Below are 20471 nucleotides of genomic sequence, written 5' to 3'. Positions count from 1 at the left end.
CGCAGAGAAACACGTGCCGTAACCGTAACGCTTTCTTTCGCACCGACATGACCAACTTTGATTATGTGCTGTTTGCGTCGTACGTAGCTAAAGAGCGAACAGCGCGTGATCACAGTTGGCCGTGTCGCCCTTGAAGAGAGCTCTGGCCTACTAGGTTAATACGGAATTTACGTTATTAGCTATTTCGGATAACGTGATTTCACTCAATCGTTTTCTGATTGGTCCAAAATTCGAAAATTGTTGTAGTGAAGATAATACCAGACCATAGAAATCTCATAGGTAACTAGAATGCTGCCGTGTAACTGGCAAATGGGCCAAACGCCGTGGCAGACGATAGCCAGATCTCAGCCAATCAGAGCTCAAAGAGTGGTTCTGCCAAGAATTTAATGTCACCAGAGAGAATGACGTCACCTATCTCCCGCTTTAGTAGCGGATCCAAGGAGGATTATTATCCTCCTTGGCGGAACCACTCTACGGCCTCTCATTGGCTGAAGTTTCAAGGCGAACTGGCGTCAAGCTCGGCTGTAGGCGGCAGCATTCTAGTTACCTATGAGATTTCTATGTACCAGACCTGGTCGCCCGGCTGTTTCGTTTGACTTCATATTTATATATCAATATAAAAAAAATATTAAAAATTCAAAAAGATATTAACAGATTGTAATGAGCCCCGCGATTTACGCAAATTCTTATGAGACTGGCACGAGCCCTTGTTAGTAACAGAAATAAGTATGAGCCCGAGACAAGCTCAAATGTTTAGAGAGATAAATTATGAGTTCGAGACGAGCTCTTGTGTTTGGGAGAAAAAAAATATGAGCCCGAGACGAGCTCTCGTTTTAAAAAAAATATTGATGAGCCCGAGACGAGCTCTCTTATTTAGGAAAACAAACTTATGAGTCCGAGACGAGCTCTCGTGTTTTTGGGGAAATAATTGTGAGACTGAGACGACTCAGACCAGACTAAGGCCAAACAAACATTTTTGTGAGATTGAGCCCGAGACCAAGTCTTAGTGTGCAGCTATGTCCCTAAGTATTAAGAAGAGTAAAAAATTCCTTGCTCCAGAAAGATGAGAAACGCTCTGTAAAACTTTGGAGAAAACCACAGCTGCACACCAAAAATTTGAGTTGTATAGGGCTCATACTTATTTCGGTTACCATAGGCAGTATATATCCCTAATACTGTCTATGCTGTTACTAACAAGGGCTCGTCTCAGTCTCATAAGAATTTGCATAACTCGCGGGGCTCATTTCAGACTTTTTATTTCTTTTTTAAGTCTTAATGTTTTTTTCATATTGATATATAAATCATAAGTCAAACGAAACAGCTGGGCGACCTGGCCTGCTACTCTCTTCACTACAACAATCTTCGTAAATTCGAGAAGGTAGTTTACTTTGGACCAATCAGAAAACGACTGGGTTGAATAACGTTATCCGAAATAGCCAATTAAGTAAATTCCGTATTAACCCAGTCATGGAGGAAGAAGCCAGTGCTCTCTTCAAGGGCGACACGGCCAACTGTGATCACGCGCTGCTCGTGCTTTAGCTATAACGCCAACAGCAGTGTGTCAGAATTTATAGCCCGGTGCACCTAGTAACAGAGACCATACCATCGGAGGTCTATCATCATAGTGCCCTACACCAGCGTCCACAGCCCGGACAGGTGACAAATCCAACATGGCTAGTAGTACCCTACTACTGATGGTCGCACAGTCGACGCAAGCCACTCAACCCAGCAGAAGGTGCAGCAATGGGATGACCAATCCCCACTTCGCACACAGCAGGGGGATTAAGAGTGGATGCTATAGCAACTCCAGCCGACACCCTACCCACGTAGGTAAAGAGTCATAACCTTTGGAGAGAGCTTCTAAAGGGGAACGACGGGCACACAGCAGTCCACATAACCCGGCACAGCTGGCACCAAAAGGCCGGGAAACAGGACCACCGTGCCCTCATACGGAGGCCCGACGCCCCACAGCAGGCTACCAAATCCGCCGACGTGGCCAGTTTGCCGGGACCCTATCCGTTAGCCTGAGCCGAAGCTCAGTTTCCAGCCCAAACCTGATCGAAGTCGGAGGTGGAGATAGGATCATTTGATCAGAGCGAACATCTCCCAGTGCGCCACCGCCCTTAAGGGTTACAAGAGCCGGACCCCGACTCACCGGTAAAGCCACCAGTTATTGCACACTCTAACCCATTTAGGGCCAACGCAAACAGCACGTTATCAAAGTTAGTCATGTCGGTGCGAAAGAAAGCGTTACGGTTACGGCACGTGTTTCTCTGCGCCGCAGAGCTCCCCAGTGGCCAAGGGAAACATAATCGTGCAAATACGGACACAAAAAAAAAACCGTATCTTAAACATTAAAAGGTCTCATATCGGGCTCGTTACAAAAATATGGTCTCAGCTCGGACTCGTAATAATACAGTATATTATATTGGACTCAGCTCAGGCTCACAGCAATTTACTATACTTTAATGGTCTCATCTTGTTGTGTTCAAGCAATAATAAATTAATTATAAGACTAGCTAGATGGCACTAGAATGGTACACCACCCACTAGGGGGAGTGCCATGATACTGTAGGGTTTCAGGAATCTGAGCTCTCTCTTATTCGGGACCTCTCCAGAGGTAGACCATGTAAATTTCATTCATAATCGTAGTATTTGTTGTATATGCCTAGATGGCGCTAGACTACGAGCGTTAATAACTGTAAGAACACGTGACAATTTCCCGCCTAGTTCCCACTATAAATACCGCCTGCTTATATTTCTAAGGGCAGACCAACGATCTCCTTCATGTATGATTAAATGTAAATAAAGTCTTAACCATTCTTTTATACAACGACTGTTGCCTTAATAAGTCTTACAACATGGTGTCAGAAGTTTCACCCATGCTACCTCTACCTGTATACTTTGCCTAGCCAAGCGGTCTCTTTTGCTGTCCTGCCACTGCCACAATGGCTGCCCGCTTCCGTGGACCGGACCATTTTGATCCTGGGACCTCTAATCCGGCTGCTGCATGGACGGCGTATCGTAATACCTTTAAGTTGTTCGCCACAGCATCGAAAATCAGTGATGAAACGGCTGAAACGCAAGTTGCAATCTTTTTATACACTCTTGGTCCGCTTGGACAGAGGGTCTATGACTCTCTTACTATACCTCTCCCTGCTGGACGCACGGTACCCTCTTTAGAAGAAGTTTATTCTGCTTTCGACCACCATTATGAGCCGTAAAACAATCCTGATTCACATCGACATGCATTTTTCGACACTCGACAGAAACAACACCAACCTTTTGATGAGTTTTTGACAGATGTCCGTTCCCAGGCCCCGAACTGTGACTTTGGAAACAGAACTGACTCTCTGCTTCGCTATCAGATACTTGCTGGGGTACACAACGCTGCTCTTCGTAAAACCTTGTTTTCGCATCGGAATCTCACTCTAACCCAAGCCATTGCCATATGTCAAGCTGAGGAGACATCGGCTACGCACGCAGGATTGATCGATACCTTGCCGTCTTCTGTAGGAACAACTGCCAATGTACACACGCACTCCAGACGCTCTTCCTCTCAGTCGTGTCGTTCCCAGTCTCACCGTTCATCTCCTGGTCTCCGCCCGAATCTAAGACCTCATGACCACCACGTTTCCCAGCCACGAAGTCATGCGTCTCAACGATCTTTTGGGAGATCTTCCTCTCGTTTCTCGCGAAACACTTGTCTGAACTGTGGACTACTCCACTCTCGTCAAGCGCGGTGCCCGGCCGCTGCCTCTTTGTGTCACAACTGCTCTCGTCGGGGACACTGAGCGAATTTATGTAGAAGCAGGTCATCTAATACTCATCTCTTAGATGCTCCGACCTTCCCACATTCGATACCTCATGACGACAGCCACACTACTTATCGCCACATACCGCGCACTTACCACGATCTACACTCACTGGAATACTTACCGCCTGTATGTCCGGCGCCCGTCAAGACCGACCATCAGGACGCCTACCAAACAAGCACCCGGCACCCGGATGGTTATTTTCTGGAACTACCTGCTTCTTCGCCCCCCGAATCCTACGACTTCTCATTATATATGCTCACCACCATATGCAGCGTCACTAACGGACTTCAAAAGTCTCCAATCAACGACGAATGGTATGAACGGGTCATTATTAACAATTACCCAATTCATTTCGAACTAGATACTGGATCTCAAGTCAATATAATTCCTGGACACATCTATGATGCAATACCACGAAAACCACCTCTGAAGCCATCATCTCGTCGTATTATTGCCTATACTGGCCACACCATACCGATCTTGGGAAGTATTGACATGATGTGTACCTCCTTTGCTGCTACGATCTCCTTGGAGTTTTTTGTTACCCAAGGACGGGCAACGCCTATCCTGGGTGCATATGCATCGGAAGTACTGGGCCTTGTTCAGCGCATGAGAAAGACTTTTATCCCACAGCCACTTGCAACCTCAGAATTACAAGCACACAAGAAACCCACCAACATTATCCAACAATATGACGATGTCTTTGACCGTGTTGCGTGTCTTCCTGTTGAGTATCATATAAATCTTAAACCCAATGCAACGCCTCATGTCTCTGTATCTCATAAAATTCCACAGGCTCTCTATCAACCAGTTTACGTTGAACTACAACAAATGCTTAAAGATGGTATCATTGCTCTAGTCACCGAGCCCACTGATTGGGTCCATCCCATGGTCGTTGAGAGAAAGCCCAATGGAGGAATTCGTATTTGCCTCGACCCACGTAAGCTCAACCCTGCCATAAAACGGAAACACTTTCCAGCGCTGACGGGTCTAGAGATTTTTTCCGAACTTCATGGAAGCCGATTATTCACTGTTCTTGACGCAAAGAGTGCCTTTTGGCAGGTGAAATTAACTGAGCAAAGCTCCTTCTTATGCACCTTTGCCACTCCATTTTGAACATTTCGCTAAATTCGCATGCCCAACGGCATCAGTACGGCGTCTGAAGTTTTTCAAGAAGTGATGCATACCCTTTTTCCTAGACATGAGTTTCCAGATACACACATCTCCACCGACGACTCTTTACTGAGGGCGAAAGATGATCTACACCACGCCCAACTTCTTACTGCTGTTCTTGAACGAGCACGAGCATCTGGTTTGACGTTCAGTAAGAAGAAGCTCCAGCTAGCAGTCTCCAAGATTAAATACTTGGGACATATCATCAGCCCAGAGCAGATATAAATTGATCCAGACCGGGTCAGGGCGATAACTGAACTAGCTCCCCCTCAAGATAAGCGTGTACTTCAGCGTTTCCTGGGTAGGTGAATTATATAACCCGATTCCTACCATCATATTCGGAAAAAGCTGCTCCTCTACGGGACTTACTAAAAAAGGACAAGGAGTTTCTATGGACCGCCAACCTACAAGTAACATATGATACTCTAAAACACTTACTCTCTTCAGCTCCTGTCCTTGCAGCCTTCAACCCTCGGAAACGCTGTAGGATTACCGTTGATGCTAGTTCGGATGGTATTGGTGCTGCCCTCCTACAAGACGATAGACCAGTTGAGTATGCATCAACAACCTTCACCGACACCCAGCGGCGATATGCTCAGATTGAGCGTGAACTCCTTGGACTTGTCTATGCGTGCGAAAAGTTTCAGTACTACATCATGAGGAGACATGTGGACATTGAAACGGACCACAAGCCCCTAACAGCAATAGTCCAAAAACCACTACACTTACATTACTTGGTAATGCGCCTATTGCATTTTAACTTCACTTTGACATATGTCCCAGGATCCAAGCCTTAGCAATTGTTTACGGGGTAAAGAAATTCAGAGATTGTCTGTATGGACACCGCTTCATACTCATCACAGACCACCAACCGCTGGTTACACTCCTAGCAGCAGACAAACCAATCCCACAAATGGCTGCAGCTCACCTCCAGCGTTGGGCACTCCTATTAGCCACTTACACATATGAAATACGCTATAAGAAAGGAAGTAATCACCAGAATGCTGACGCTCTGAGTCAATCGCCACTGCCCACCACATCACAAGAGACTCCAGCACCCACGGAATATGTCTTCGTGATCAAAGATATTACCTCGGGACCATTAACGGTCAAAGCCCTTACGAAAAAAATATTCGAAACCAATCAAATTCAAATTGGGACCGTATTTGCACCAATTCGGATATGTTAGAGGCCAATTAGGGAACACTTCAATTGAAACCAAGTGGTTATAATGGAAATTCCAATTGGAGTATGCGCAACACAATTGGAACTAATTCGATATGAAAAGGTCCCCAATTGGAGTGATAAAGACCAATAGACTTTTGCCTCAAATAGTATCCCAATTGAGACCAACAACCCGGAGGTTGGATCCAATCTCTTACGAAAAAATTAGGTGGTACCTTACATTACCTAGTGGTTCCATTTGGTTTCCTGGTGGTATCTAATGGGGTCCATATGGGACAACTGTTAATTCAATGGGGTCTATGGTGTTTTTAAATGGATACCATTGGTACCATTTGGAAATCAAATTAGCTCCAATGGTTCTTGATGGAAGTCAACAGGCTCCGAATGGTTCCTGGCGCAAGTTTTTAGGCCCAGAATGGTTTCTGATGGAAGTTTCCAGACTGCGAATGGTATCAGTTAAAGTTTGTTTGTAAACCAAATGGGTTCTAATCGTTTCAATTGGAACTCAATGGGTTCCGACTTTCTACTGGGTTTTCTCTAATCATGGGCTCTAATCATTGATTTAAATCACCTGTTATATTTCAATGTAATTTTAAATGTCAATTTAGTGAACATGATTCCTGTGGATCGTTTCAACATAGTAATTCTCCATAAGTATTAATAAATACACTCATTGAAAACACCGTGCAAGATAGACCTAACCGTTCAGGAAAAGTTGCTTAGAAGTTCAAGGTCAAAATTGGACAGCTAATAATATAGCTCTGTGAATGATCCCAGTGTTCGCGAATGATTTAAATTTTCAGGCCGAAACGGGTGTTGCACCCATTCAAACATGTCGTACAAAACTTTATTAAGCTGTTTCGCGGTTAGAAGGGCTCTGGGGCTCGATTCTGAGGCACTCGTTAAGCTAGCGACAAAAATTCTGGCGATAGGCTAAACGACAATCTGTAAGCGACAATTTCTTAACGGGAATGAAATTGGTATTCTAAGACGTGTCTCGTTACGGCAGTGTTATGAGAGAGAGGCTAACGACAGAAATTTTTAGTCACGTGCTATCGCTCTAGCTAGAGCCAATAGCGACGCGTCGTTTTATCAGTTGTTTCGTTCATACTTCATAGCAGCAGACGGTTTTAATGTTTTATTCTACAGAGGTTAGGCTTAAGTTGTAAGCCTCGTTTACCACTAGCGCGCGCGACGACGCGTTTCTCTGCTTTGACACAAACATAACGTTTTCACGCGCGTAAAGAAAAATACATTATGATGAAGAAGAAAAAGTGTTCATTGTAAATAATAAACGTACAAAAAATTCCTAGTTGAGTATTTGGTAAATATTTTCATCTTACTTCACCAAAATTCATTGGAACCGATGCTTTTAAAAACATAATCAAATGGTAAAAGTAACTGTTTGTTGTTATTACACCCGAGGGGAATAATTTATTAGTGTTATAATTTACTTGACTATGGTATTTTTAGATATATTAATCTAGTAGGTTAATAATAGTTTTTAATATTCACTGGTATTGCCAGTGTATTAGTTTCTGATAAACTCTAACTAAGCCTATCACAATGAGTATACGTTAGTTCTTTTTTTACCGTAAATAAACGCTTAAATCTATACTCAACTTACTCAAATGCTTGAGCTCGATATCGTATTACTTTTTGAAGTTATAAATCACGATTATTTTCAATTTCCTGTGCTAAATCTCAAATTTAATGTCTCAATAATATCGCCATCTTCAAAAAAATTGTCGCCCGTGGCTCTAACTACAACTTTTTTTTTGTCGTTAGAATTAACGACAATTTTAGGTTTCTTCTGACGACAATTTTCTTAACGAGAGCCTTAGAATTGCATTTTTTCTCGCTAGCGACAATTTTCAAAGTTAACGAGGATTTTCTCCCGTTAACTTCCTTACCGATAATAATCAGAATCGAGCCCCTGGTCTGGAGAAAGAGATTTCAAAAAAATTATCCAAATGTTCAACATTAGGTTTACACTTTGGCCTGTGTGTTGGTTGGGACGTGGAAAACTGTCAAACTTTATCGTCCAAACATTTCCATAACCTGATTAATTTCTCAGAGATTGGAAAAATAACTCGTGAGATTGTCGAACCTGGGGGCCTATTCTGTAAATATGCGAAGTCCAATTTTTGATCGAAAACTAGATCTCGACGAATGGTATTCAGGAAAGATTTCGAATAAGCATAAATCAATGCAAAATGTCGATTTCGACATGGTATAGGGTATCGAGATCGAATTCCCATTCGATTTTTTAAAGAATCGCCCCCCATATGAGGCGAGTAAATGAATGGTATATAGGGAATTCACGAAGAAAACTTTTTGGAAGTAGATTCTTGAGGAAGAAGTATCGCTTAAGCAGCGTTCAGACTAGGTGAAAATATTACGTTTGCGTCGATCGTGTCGGGTCTTTCGATTTCTTACACCGTTCAGACTTCTCAACAGAGATATTAAATTTTCGCGCGTGTCGTTTACATTTTTGCATTTCGTTGCGCTCAAAAATCTCGTAGCAGACAATTAGCCTTATGCCTCATCAGCGCTGACTCTAGGTAGTGGCGACCTTTAGAACCATCGAAATACTATAACCAATCAGAGGTGGATAAAAAATTATTTAAATTTTTCCGCCGTTATTACTAAGCTCTGATTGGATGAACAATCACTTTTTATGTTAATCTCCATGCAAGGTTGGTTCCTTTCTGAACAGTCAAATGAACGAACCGACGCGACCAACATAACCGAAACAACACGACCGATGCTAACGTAATATTTTCACATAGTCTGAACGCTGCTTTAGTTTGAAAAAAGGTCTTAAAAGTGGCAATACAGGACATTTGTTAGAACTCAAAATGATCACTACGAATGAAAAAATAAAATGATAATAAAGAAACATAAAAGTCGAGTCTGTCTCGTTAATTATATGACACCGAGTATGTAAATCGAGTGCCTATAACTAGAGGGATTATTTTATTAAAATTGTCTTCAATATACAATAAGTCTTACAAAACTACAACACTTCATGAAATCCATCAAACCAGAAGTATATTTCTTACGAAAGAGTATCCGTCAAGGCTCAACATTTATCGAGTCATTAAAGATATGAAATGTATAATTACACGTACGCGTAGGGATATTTACCGGCAAAATTTAACCGTAGCTCCTCCTGTCGGGGTTTTCTTTTGTTCCAAAAAACCGCGAAGAGGTCCTGATCACGGGGAAATTTTTTTCAGAAATTAATACTTAAGGAGATATAGTAAATTAAAATATTGTCCAAAGACTATACATTGGTGCCTGACGGCTCCGCGCACTCACTTCGCTCGAGCCCCGTTCTTTATAAATAATCATCATGGGTGTATATATAACCCCCCCCCTACTGGCATAGTATTTACCGGCAATAGATTCCTTGTAAAAATGCTATAATATAGCACAATCAAAACAATTAGCCCAGATAAGCCTTGCAATACTAAAATTTATTTAATTTTTATTATTAATAATTTCCGCCGTGGTATTTCAACGCTATTCTCATATATATATATATATATATATATAAAATATTGGGACATATATAACGGGAGGAGCTTTTATTACATTTAGCCTATTTACCTATTGATAAACCATATTAAATAGTATTTGAAAATTAGTGTATGAGGTCTTCGACCCGCATAATCTTTTGTTCCCAAACGTGTTTTGAGAAATTAACGTAAGATATATTTCTGATCAGACATAGTCAAACGTGCTTTTCCTCCATGACCAAAACTTCAAACTCATGGGAATACGACGGTATCAAAGCTAGAGTCTCTTTCACCAGGCCTTATAATAGGTGTTTAACAATGTTTGCTCGAAGAAATATTGCTACGAGTTATTTGTAACAATTGACACTTATAATAGAATCAGGAATCAGGTCAACAGCTCCCTACACCTAGGAGCAACAAACACAATACCCCACACAAGGAGAACGCAACCCGTCAAAAGTCGTGGATTTTCTCGTGTACGTTTTTCATTGGCTAGACGCTTTAGCGCCTGCTGCCGTCGGAAGGGGAAAATTCGGAAATTGTCTTCCCCCCGCCCGTAAAACGTTCAGCGTAAAGGCTCGTGACGCTCGTCCAATGAAATTCGTACACAAGCCTTCGTTAGCGTGTTTAAAGGCTAGCTCCGTTCTCCTTGTGTTTGTTGCTCCTAGATAACTTGCAAAATATACGCAGAAGGAGTTCTTCTTCTTCTTCTTAATGACTGCACCATTGCACCAAAGCTGCCAGAGGCTGCTTATAAGCGCTCAGAGGGGTGACGTAAATGATTCAGGAATATTTTTTTTAAGACACAGTCTTTAGAGGAAGGTTATTCCAGTTGGATATTGTTCTATTAGAGAAATGATGTTTTCGATATGATGTATTTACACGAGTCACAAAAAGTTTACGATCGTGCCCTCTAGTTGTTGTTGAGGTTTGTCGCGTGAAAAAATCCGATTCTCGGAGTGCACTTCGTCCAGATAAAATGGAGTACACCTCTCCTAAGACAGTTTCACCATGGCGATCCTCAAGAATGGGTATGCGTAAAAAGTGTTGTCTGTAGGCGGCGGATTGGTCACGTAGGCCGGGTACTAGTTTGGTCAGTTTGTTTATTGACTTGTTGATTCGGCTCAAATCCCTTTTTAAATTGGGAGACCAAATCGGGGAAGCAAAGTCTATCAACGGGAGGATGAAGGCGTTGAAAATAGTCCTGATGACCCGAGGAGTTTTAAAATGAAAAGTTCTTCTTACAAGACCGGTGAACATGCTAATTTTCTTCGTTACAACCCGACAATGTTCGGAGAAGGACTGTTTGTCATCCATCTGGACGCCTAGATCACGCACACATTTGGCAGCAGGAATAGTCTGTCCTTGGAGGTAATACGTTGCGTGAGGGTTTGTTCTACCAAGATGCAGTACGTTTGACTTAAGGGTATTGAATGAGAGAGCAGATTTGGCAGCCCAGGTTTCAACATCGTTAAGGTCGTGTTGGAGTTCAGCAGAAGAGGTGTCGGAGAGGAAAGTCTTGATTAGTTTCGTGTCATCAGCGAAAAGACTGGGAAAAGAGTTCGTAACTGAAGACGGCAGATCATTAATATAGATCGCAAACAGCAGGGGAGCCAACACAGATCCCTGAGGGACGCCGCTTGTGACGGAACAGGGAGAAGAGCTAGATCCACGTATCACAACTCGCTGGGTGCGGTTGGAAAGGAAGGCAGTTATCCAACGTAATACGGCTCCAGATATTCCAGCAGATAGCAGTCGTTCATAAAGAGTGTGGTGTGGCACTTGCTCAAATGCTTTTTTAATGTCCAGGTAAACCACATCTACAGGGTGACGACGGTCAAGAGCGGAAGTCCAGATATTTGTGGCCTGTAAGAGGTTGGTGGTTCACGAGTTTCACCCAGTGCCACAAGCTGGGATTGAACCCGGCTCCTCTTGCTGCGAGGTGAAAGTGCTAACCACCTAGAATGTCTAAGGAAGACTATGGTGGCCCTGTATGATTCTTATCGAAAAGCACGTACTTGGATTAAAGCCGATATTTTTGCTGGCTGCGTGATAAGAAAAACTCAGCGCCGATTCGACATTAAGTCTATTTTCCGAATGAGTGTCCTTCATTTTCTTTTTCTCCTTAGCCAATGAATTTGAAGTGTTACATTCGACTTAGTTTAAATCCCACCCGTTTCTCAGGACAATCTGGCAATGGAATCTTAGATATTTTGAGCGAACACATACATAGAACATTGTTACGTAACGTACGTGATAAAATTCGAATAGTGACTGTGAACTCAAATGCTTGAGCGTATTTTTCAGATGAGGTTTTTCTTCTTTAAACTTCGCAAGATAAACGTTTTGACAACTGAGCAAAAGATGGTGACGTTTCACCATGGCTACGTTCAGTGAAGCTCAACGGTCTCAACGTTGTCAACTTTTTTCCACTGAACGGTTTTTGTAATTTCCGGTTTTGACGTCACGTTGGCAACGTTAGCTCAACAAACTCAACGCTTGAAAGAGCTGCGGACGACTCAGCAGACAATATTTAAAAAATTACAACAATCCTAAAAAAGTGTTCAGCAAAAGTCTCAACGAAATTAACGCAAACGTAAGACCGTAAAGCTTCACTGAACGTAGCCATTAGGACGTTTCTGATAGGGTGCCAAGACCAATACTAATATTACAATTAAGTTTATTTTGCGAGAACTTAGCCTTTGTAAAACCGCGGGGAGGTTAAACCTCCTACGCATTGTAACCCGGCCACCTGAATTAAAGGCTTCAAAAGTCGCTTGATGACTTAGGCCTAAGGTGGTGCCTTGGGTATTAGCCTAGCTGATTATTATTTATTATTATTAATCTAATTCGTTTCAATCTTAAGCCTATTTTCGGCTATCTTTTATTAAGAGCGAAAGAAGGTAACTGGTGCTCAAATGAATTACACACTTTACAACTCGATATATATTATATACTTTTGATAATTCTTCAGATTTTGGTAATTTTATTTATAACTTTTAAATAACACGAAACATTACACATATTTGATATTTAACACGTTATGAAAACGTTTTCTGGAAAGTTAAAAAGAGTATTTTGGATAGAAAACGAGCAAAATTGAAGAAGCGAAGATGAGAATCAGCGAAGCAACGGCGGAGATGCATCCGCACTTGAGTTGATCGTTGATCCTTTTGTTGACTTCCAAAGACGGTTTGAAATATTTGTCGTCAACGGGGCATTGCTTTTCAATTTTACTGTGACACGCGTTGAACACTTCGACGAACCTATCAAGAGAAACGAGCAATTCGACTCGATCCAGGATAAAATGGACGATATAGTGGAGGTTAACCTACTTGCACACTCTTTCTTTGTCGATTTCGTCACTGCTGGCGCCCAATTTTATCACCGCGTTCATTTCGTTTCGTGTCGCTTGACTCTCGGACATTGCTTGGTCCGAGCATATTCTCGATTGGTTCTTGCAGTTGACTGTGCCGCCTTGAGGCAAGGTGACTCCTACATCTAGCAAAAGGAAAAAAGTCAGCGATCCTAGTCAGAAAACTCCGCGTACACTTTTATCGTTAATAGTTCGGAACTATTTGAATTAAAAAATTGTGGAAACTTACCAGTCAAAATGAATGCCATGCAAATGAAATATATTTCCATCGTGAACGATTGTTAATTTTAAGCCAGGCGGCGTCTATTCTCTTCTTCGGAATAGATTAATTAAATTTGTTAGAATTTAACAGAATAATAACGTTTGGGCTTAAGTTGAAAAATTAGCTGGTGGTTTTAGATTGGAAATAAAAATTAGGCCTCTTGTTCGAGATCGTTTTAAAAACTGACTGTCGTTAATGGTTACCACGCGCTATTTTCGAAACGTGCTGCGTGAAAGAAATAGCGCGTGCTGACTCGAGCTTTTTAACGTGTACCGTCCAATCCGTATCTAGTAGGTCCAAAAGTCTATAATATTGTTTCATAAGTTTGTCACTTTGGGGAATATTTTACTGAGAGCTAGTAACGGAGAGACGTCATCGCAAGAAGAAAATCTCCCCCTAGCGAGGCGCTGTCGAAGGCTACGTGTGACGCGTTATCAAAACGGCGACGAAGCCCGTAATGCAGTCTGTGAATAGCTCTCAGTAAAATCTTTGCATGTGAAGAATAGGAAGGGTCACACTTAACACTTATGTATCAATATGGTAGATCTTAAATGTCTACTTGTTTGATTGAATAAAATACTTTGGTACACTAAATAGTGTAAAGCTTATAACTTAATTTAGAAATGGCTCCGTAAAAGCTAATTTAGGTAGTACCAACTTGTTTTTGTTCATGACGTAATATCTAAGGGGAAATTGACCTTTTCCGATGGAACAAAGTATATTTGGAAGTTCGAGTCGTTACTCTAGTACAACCGTCACATTGAAAAGTTTTGTCTGACGGTGATAAAATAATTTCTGATTTTCCTGAAATTTACAAATTAAAACGTTCCCTTGCCCATAAATATACCCTGAAAATTTCAGAACTTAGATTAAATAGTGTTTGAGAAAAATGCCCTGGCCGATCGCCCTGAGACACCCAGGCGTACAGGATAAAAATACGAAGCTTAACATTTAATTTTATTACATGTAAAAGCGCGCGCAGATTAAACAACATGACATTTCGGATAATACAAAATTCAGAATCAATTAAGGCAATTTTGAGCGGCTATTGATAAAAAACGGTAACTGTCATGGCGGCCATTATCAACACTACAGCTGTGACGTTACAAGTTTTGAAAATCGTATCAGACGAAAGCACTTTATTGCTTAATTAAAATTAAAAGCTTGAAGTCTATTTTTCCAAAATAATATTTCAATTATTTTCCGTGAAGATGGCGCTTTTTCTCGGGTAAACCGTATTGTCTATGATAGATAATTATGAAGGTCACCAAAAGAGAGGGCGATGGATAAGGACGCACCGAATGGTTCTTATCAATCAGCTGTTAAGTCTCTTATTGGCTAGATAAATTTCGTGTTTTCGAATTCCTTAGAATAGAAAAGTAGAACCGAAATTAAAACTGTAAAACCAAATACGTTAAATTATTTCCTATTTGATCAATTAAAGGGAATATAACCTCTGGTATTTCTGTCGCCCTTCGAGGGTTCCAAAATTGTCCGCTGCCTCCCATGGCTTTTCACACCTGCGGCGCTGATAATCGCTGATTGTGAAGGGAATAAAGGAAATTGATGGGATCTTCCATAAAGAACGCGTTGGAGGTTCTATTCCCTTTAACTTGTACTGGTTTTCATTCAAAAATATTCGATCAAACTATTCGACGTTGTAAATATTTGATTTTGGCTCGTAACATGGCTTGGAACCCCATATTTGATATTTGAACAAACTATTCGACGTTGTAAATATTCGATTTAGTATTTGACTTTTCTAAGAAACCAGTACTTGATATTTGCTCACCTCTAAAAACAATGCAACTGATTACGTCATCTTACCTCTTTTCTTTTTCGACAAAAACGAAATTTAATGTAAAATGCCCAACTTTTCGAACAGCGTATTTTAAAAATATACGTGTATACATCCGCGGATGAGCTATAAAATAGTTCCCGTTGAAAACTGTCTAGAGTATGCGAATGTACATGTTTCCTTTTATATCCGATACGAATGCTTCTCTCAAAAGAAATATAATATAAACTTCTGCTATAAATAATTAAATATTAGTGCTACGAAACTCACAGAGATGGCGCGAGTGTCTCCATAATAAATAAACTAAAACATGCCAAAATCACCTAAAACAAAAGCGTACATTAATGACTATCTCACTCTGTTTGTATTTTATTATACGTAGTAAATGGTTATTTCTCTAAAAATAGATTTTATTAATTTAGTTCAACACTGTCAGTTTTTATTTATGACCACGGAGAATATCGTAATCCCTTCCCTGCGCGTCTCGAAACTGGATTTCTCTTTTTGGTCAAGCCATTTGTCGTAGTATTACGCCTTTCTGACTTATTACGACCGCCTATAATTGTTTTAACGCCACATACATTTTAAGATGAAGGAATTTTTATAACCCGCAAAAACCTCATATAATCTTATTAACCGTAGCGAGCCAGTTTGCTACGAAGGAAACGTTTATGGTGGCGTCCCATCTCTCACCTGAACAGTTGGATTTCTCTTGCTACCCACTTTTCGTAAGAATAGAAGTACTACTGACAGGGATTTTAGGTAAACGAAGATTAGTCAGTTTCGTAAAATATTTGTCTACACAAAATAAATCGATAGAATACGAAACCGAATACTTGATAGAATACGAAATCGAATATTTGATAAATACGAAATCGAATATTTGATAAATACGAAATCGAATTTTTGATAAATACGAAATCGAATATTTGATAAATACGAAATCGAATATTTGATAATTACGAAATCGAATATTTGATAAATACGAAATCGAATATTTGATAAATACGAAATCGAATATTCATTAAACACGAAATCGAATATTCAATAAATACGAAATAGAATATTCGATAAATACGTAACCGAATATTCAATAAATACGTAACCGTATATTCGATAAATATCTAATCGGATATTTGATAAATACGAAATCGAATTTTTGATAAATACGAAATCGAATATTCGATAAATATGAAATCGAATATTTGATAAATACGAAATTGAATATTCGATAAATACGTAATCTAATCTAATCGAATATTTGATAAATACCTTATCGAATATTTGATAAATACCTTATCGAATATTTGATAAATACCAAATCAACTATTCTATAAAATTCGAAAAATAATATATATTCTATAGAATACGAAAACGAATATTCGATAGAATACGAAAACGAATATTCGATAGAATACGAAAACGAATATTCGATAGAATTCTAAATCAAATATTCGATAGAATACTAAATCAAATATTTGATAGAATACTAAATCAAATGTTCGAGAGAATACTAAATCAACTATTCGATAAATACCAAATCGAAGTACGTATCGCTTAGTTTGGAAAAAAGGTCTTACTAGTGCTAACAGGACAATTGTTCGCTAATGATCATTGCGAATAAATAAAAAATCGAGTCATCCATCCGGCCAGAGATCGTCACCAATGGATCAAAGATATGACATTTACGCATAGAATGTTAGGGGGCCTGTTTCTTTATGCTTATATTTATAATTAATTAAGACTCTAGTTAAACAAAAGACATAACTTTATTGGGTTGGCTAAAGCGTATAACCAATGAAAAATGTACGCAATAAAATGCACGACTTTTGAAGGGTTGCGTTCACCTTGTGTGGGGTGCTGTGTTGTTGCCCCTAGCTGCCAACTAGATTAGAACATAAAAACAGTGCGAAGAGCCCAAGACCAAAGCTAATATTAAACATTTAAAAGCTAGAGCTAGTAAACGGAGTCAGCGTTGAACCGTTGAAAGTTGTTGAACAAATTTTTATACTCGGGTATTGACGTCACGATTCTTTACGACTGCTCAACAAATTCAACGTCGCAATAAAGCTTTGAGCTTGATTTTCCTTTGGGTTTTGTCGTCTGTCCAAGCGTCTAATCAATAAAAATGTCGTAGCGATTTTAAACGCTGGAGCATCCCGTTCAACAACTGATGGCGTCACGATTCTCAACGCTGGAGCGTCCCGTTCAACAACTGATGGCATCACGATTCTCAACGCTGGAGCGTCCCGTTCAACAACTGATGACATCACGATTCTCAACGCTGGAGCGTCCCGTTCAACAACTGATGGCATCACGATTCTCAACGCTGGAGCGTCCCGTTCAACAACTGATGGCATTACGATTCTCAACGCTGGAGCGTCCCGTTCAACAACTGATGGCATCACGATTCTCAACGCTGGAGCGTCCCGTTCAACAACTGATGGCGTCACGATTCTCAACGCTGGAGCGTCCCGTTCAACAACTGATGGCATCACGATTCTCAACGCTGGAGCGTCCCGTTCAACAACTGATGGCATCACGATTCTCAACGCTGGAGCGTCCCGTTCAACAACTGATGGCATCACGATTCTCAACGCTGGAGCGTCCCGTTCAACAACTGATGGCGTCACGATTCTCAACGCTGGAGCGTCCCGTTCAACAACTGATGGCATCACGATTCTCAACGCTGCAGCGTCCCGTTCAACAACTGATGGCATCACGATTCTCAACGCTGGAGCGTCCCGTTCAACAACTGATGGCATCACGATTCTCAACGCTGGAGCGTCCCGTTCAACAACTGATGGCATCACGATTGTCAACGCTGGAGCGTCCCGTTCAACAACTGATGGCGTCACGATTCTCAACGCTGGAGCGTCCCGTTCAACAACTGATGGCATCACGATTCTCAACGCTGGAGCGTCCCGTCCAACAACTGATGGCGTCACGATTCTCAACGCTGGAGCGTCCCGTTCAACAACTGATGGCATCACGATTCTCAACGCTGGAGCGTCCCGTTCAACAACTGATGGCGTTACGATTCTCAACGCTGGAACGTCCCGTTCAACAACTGATGGCATCACGATTCTCAACGCTGGAGCGTCCCGTCCAACAACTGATGGCATCACGATTCTCAACGCTGGAGCGTCCCGTTCAACAACTGATGGCATCACGATTCTCAACGCTGGAGCGTCCCGTTCAAAAACTGATGGCGTCACGATTGTCAACGCTGGAGCGTCCCGTTCAACAACTGATGGCGTCACGATTCTCAACGCTGGAGCGTCCCGTTCAACAACTGATGGCATCACGATTCTCAACGCTGGAGCGTCCCGTTCAACAACTGATGGCATCACGATTGTCAACGCTGGAGCGTCCCGTTCAACAACTGATGGCGTCACGATTCTCAACGTTGGAGCGTCCAGTTCAAAAACTGGTGGCGTCACGATTCTCAACGCTGGAGCATCCCGTTCAACAACTGATGGCATCACGATTCTCAACGCTGGAGCGTCCCGTTCAACAACTGATGGCGTCACGATTCTCAACGCTGGAGCGTCCCGTTCAACAACTGATGGCATCACGATTCTCAACGCTGGAGCGTCCCGTTCAACAACTGATGGCGTCACGATTCTCAACGCTGGAGCGTCCCGTTCAACAACTGATGGCGTCACGATTCTCAACGCTGGAGCGTCCCGTCCAACAACTGATGGCATCACGATTCTCAACGCTGGAGCGTCCCGTTCAACAACTGATGGCGTCACGATTCTCAACGCTGGAGCGTCCCGTTCAACAACTGATGGCATCACGATTCTCAACGCTGGAGCGTCCCGTTCAACAACTGATGGCGTCACGATTCTCAACGCTGGAGCGTCCCGTTCAACAACTGATGGCGTCACGATTCTCAACGCTGGAGCGTCCCGTCCAACAACTGATGGCGTCACGATTCTCAACGCTGGAGCGTCCCGTTCAACAACTGATGGCATCACGATTCTCAACGCTGGAGCGTCCCGTTCAACAACTGATGGCATCACGATTGTCAACGCTGGAGCGTCCCGTTCAACAACTGATGGCGTCACGATTCTCAACGCTGGAGCGTCCCGTTCAACAACTGATGGCATAACGATTCTCAACGCTGGAGCGTCCCGTTCAACAACTGATGGCGTCACGATTCTCAACGCTGGAGCGTCCCGTTCAACAACTGATGGCGTCACGATTCTCAACGCTGGAGCGTCCCGTTCAACAACTGATGGCATCACGATTCTCAACGCTGGAGCGTCCCGTTCAACAACTGATGGCATCACGATTCTCAACGCTGGAGCGTCCCGTTCAACAACTGATGGCATCACGATTCTCAACGCTGGAGCGTCCCGTTCAACAACTGATGGCGTCACGATTCTCAACGCTGGAGCGTCCCGTTCAACAACTGATGGCATCACGATTCTCAACGCTGGAGCGTCCCGTTCAACAACTGATGGCGTCACGATTCTCAACGCTGGAGAGTCGCGTTCAACAACTGATGGCATCACGATTCTCAACGCTGGAGCGTCCCGTTCAACAACTGATGGCGTCACGATTCTCAACGCTGGAGCGTCCCGTTCAACAACTGATGGCGTCACGATTCTCAACGCTGGAGCGTCCCGTCCAACAACTGATGGCGTCACGATTCTCAACGCTGGAGCGTCCCGTTCAACAACTGATGGCATCACGATTCTCAACGCTGGAGCGTCCCGTTCAACAACTGATGGCATCACGATTGTCAACGCTGGAGCGTCCCGTTCAACAACTGATGGCGTCACGATTCTCAACGCTGGAGCGTCCCGTTCAAAAACTGATGGCGTCACGATTCTCAACGCTGGAGCGTCCCGTTCAACAACTGATGGCATCACGATTCTCAACGCTGGAGCGTCCCGTTCAACAACTGATGGCGTCACGATTCTCAACGCTGGAGCGTCCCGTCCAACAACTGATGGCGTCACGATTCTCAACGCTGGAGCGTCCCGTCCAACAACTGATGGCGTCACGCTTCTCAACGCTGGAGCGTCCCGTCCAACAACTGATGGCATCACGATTCTCAACGCTGGAGCGTCCCGTTAAACAACTGATGGCGTCACTAGTTACTGAACCTACCCTAATTTCTCGACAGCCTATCTAACCACGAGCCAGCTCCATCATTAAGTTTCAATCTTAAGCCTATTTTCTGTCTTTTATTAAGGGCTAATTAAGGTAAATGGTGCTCAAAGGAACACGCTTTACATTATCAGATAATTATGATATACTTTTGATAATACTTATCAATTTAGTTAATTTATTTATAACTTTCAAATAACACGAAACTTTA

At 42.2% G+C, this 20471-nt stretch overlaps 1 protein-coding gene across 1 annotated transcript; it reads right to left on the bottom strand.

Annotated features, from left to right (window-relative positions):
* Positions 1–12650: 12650 nt before the first annotated feature.
* On the bottom strand, positions 12651–13529 carry LOC149948798 (uncharacterized). The gene is made up of 3 exons (XM_090173040.1): positions 13306–13529; positions 13036–13201; positions 12651–12966 (listed from the first exon to the last, which is right to left on the bottom strand). The coding sequence occupies exons 1-3, from the start codon at positions 13343–13345 to the stop codon at positions 12765–12767; spliced, it is 408 nt and encodes a 135-aa protein (XP_090029166.1). The 5' UTR covers positions 13346–13529; the 3' UTR covers positions 12651–12764.
* Between the last annotated feature and the right edge of the window lie 6942 nt (positions 13530–20471).

The sequence above is a fragment of the Leiobunum rupestre genome, chromosome 4 (genome assembly GCF_980474605.1).
Source record: "Leiobunum rupestre chromosome 4, qqLeiRupe1.1.hap1, whole genome shotgun sequence".
NCBI lineage: Eukaryota > Metazoa > Arthropoda > Arachnida > Opiliones > Sclerosomatidae > Leiobunum > Leiobunum rupestre.
This window is presented reverse-complemented; position numbering and strand designations above follow the sequence as displayed.

What these genes read in the sequence shown, in the direction of transcription:
- LOC149948798 (XM_090173040.1), bottom strand. Translation starts at nt 13,345, where the DNA reads ATGGAAATATATTTCATTTGCATGGCATTCATTTTGACTG. An exon ending in CATGGCATTCATTTTGACTG is followed by an intron (nt 13,202 to 13,305) that starts GTAAGTTTCCAC and finishes TCCTTTTGCTAG; the next exon opens with ATGTAGGAGTCACCTTGCCT. An exon ending in GACAAAGAAAGAGTGTGCAA is followed by an intron (nt 12,967 to 13,035) that starts GTAGGTTAACCT and finishes TTCTCTTGATAG; the next exon opens with GTTCGTCGAAGTGTTCAACG.